Source organism: Fukomys damarensis, unplaced genomic scaffold, assembly GCF_012274545.1.
Source record: "Fukomys damarensis isolate Sample0158 unplaced genomic scaffold, DMR_v1.0_HiC HiC_scaffold_20, whole genome shotgun sequence".
NCBI lineage: Eukaryota > Metazoa > Chordata > Mammalia > Rodentia > Bathyergidae > Fukomys > Fukomys damarensis.
The window spans coordinates 1,419,742-1,420,158 of NW_022900932.1; the positions used below are offsets into that span (position 1 = coordinate 1,419,742).

At 65.2% G+C, this 417-nt stretch overlaps 1 protein-coding gene across 1 annotated transcript in view; it reads right to left on the reverse strand.

Moving 5' to 3' along the window:
* Prrt1 (proline rich transmembrane protein 1) overlaps positions 1 to 417 on the reverse strand; it is a 2,522-nt gene that overhangs the window by 1,598 nt on the left and 507 nt on the right. The window contains exon 3 of the mRNA XM_010609936.2: positions 2 to 52. Coding sequence (XP_010608238.2) covers positions 2 to 52 — 51 coding nt within the window. The remainder of the gene's footprint in view (position 1; positions 53 to 417) is intronic.

Genomic DNA, 417 nt, shown 5'->3' on the forward strand with positions numbered 1-417 from the left:
TGGGGGGCATTGTATGGAGGTGGCGAAGTATGAGGGACGGAGTCCGGGAGGCCTGGGGCGGTAATGGGGGTGCAGGGGTTAAGAGAGTAAGGGAGGGGAAGGGGGCCGGACAGCCAGGGATGGGGAAAGGTAACGGGAGAGACAGAGAGACAGGTGAGGAGCCGCCTCGTTCGGGGGCCGGAGAGGGGTTGGATCTGGGCCACCACCCCCACTTCAGTCTAGTTTCGAGGTCACAACTCTCCTCTGCTGTTCTCCTTGTTCTGCAACGTGCCCTCAGTTGCCCCCGCAGACCCAGGCTCTGCCCTCCCGCTGCCTGCGGGCGCCACTGCTCCGGGGTGTCGGCCCCACGGTGGGGTGGGCGCAGGTGGGAGGACAAGTGCCTGTCTTCCTTTCTTGGGACGGGAGATCCTGGGGCCT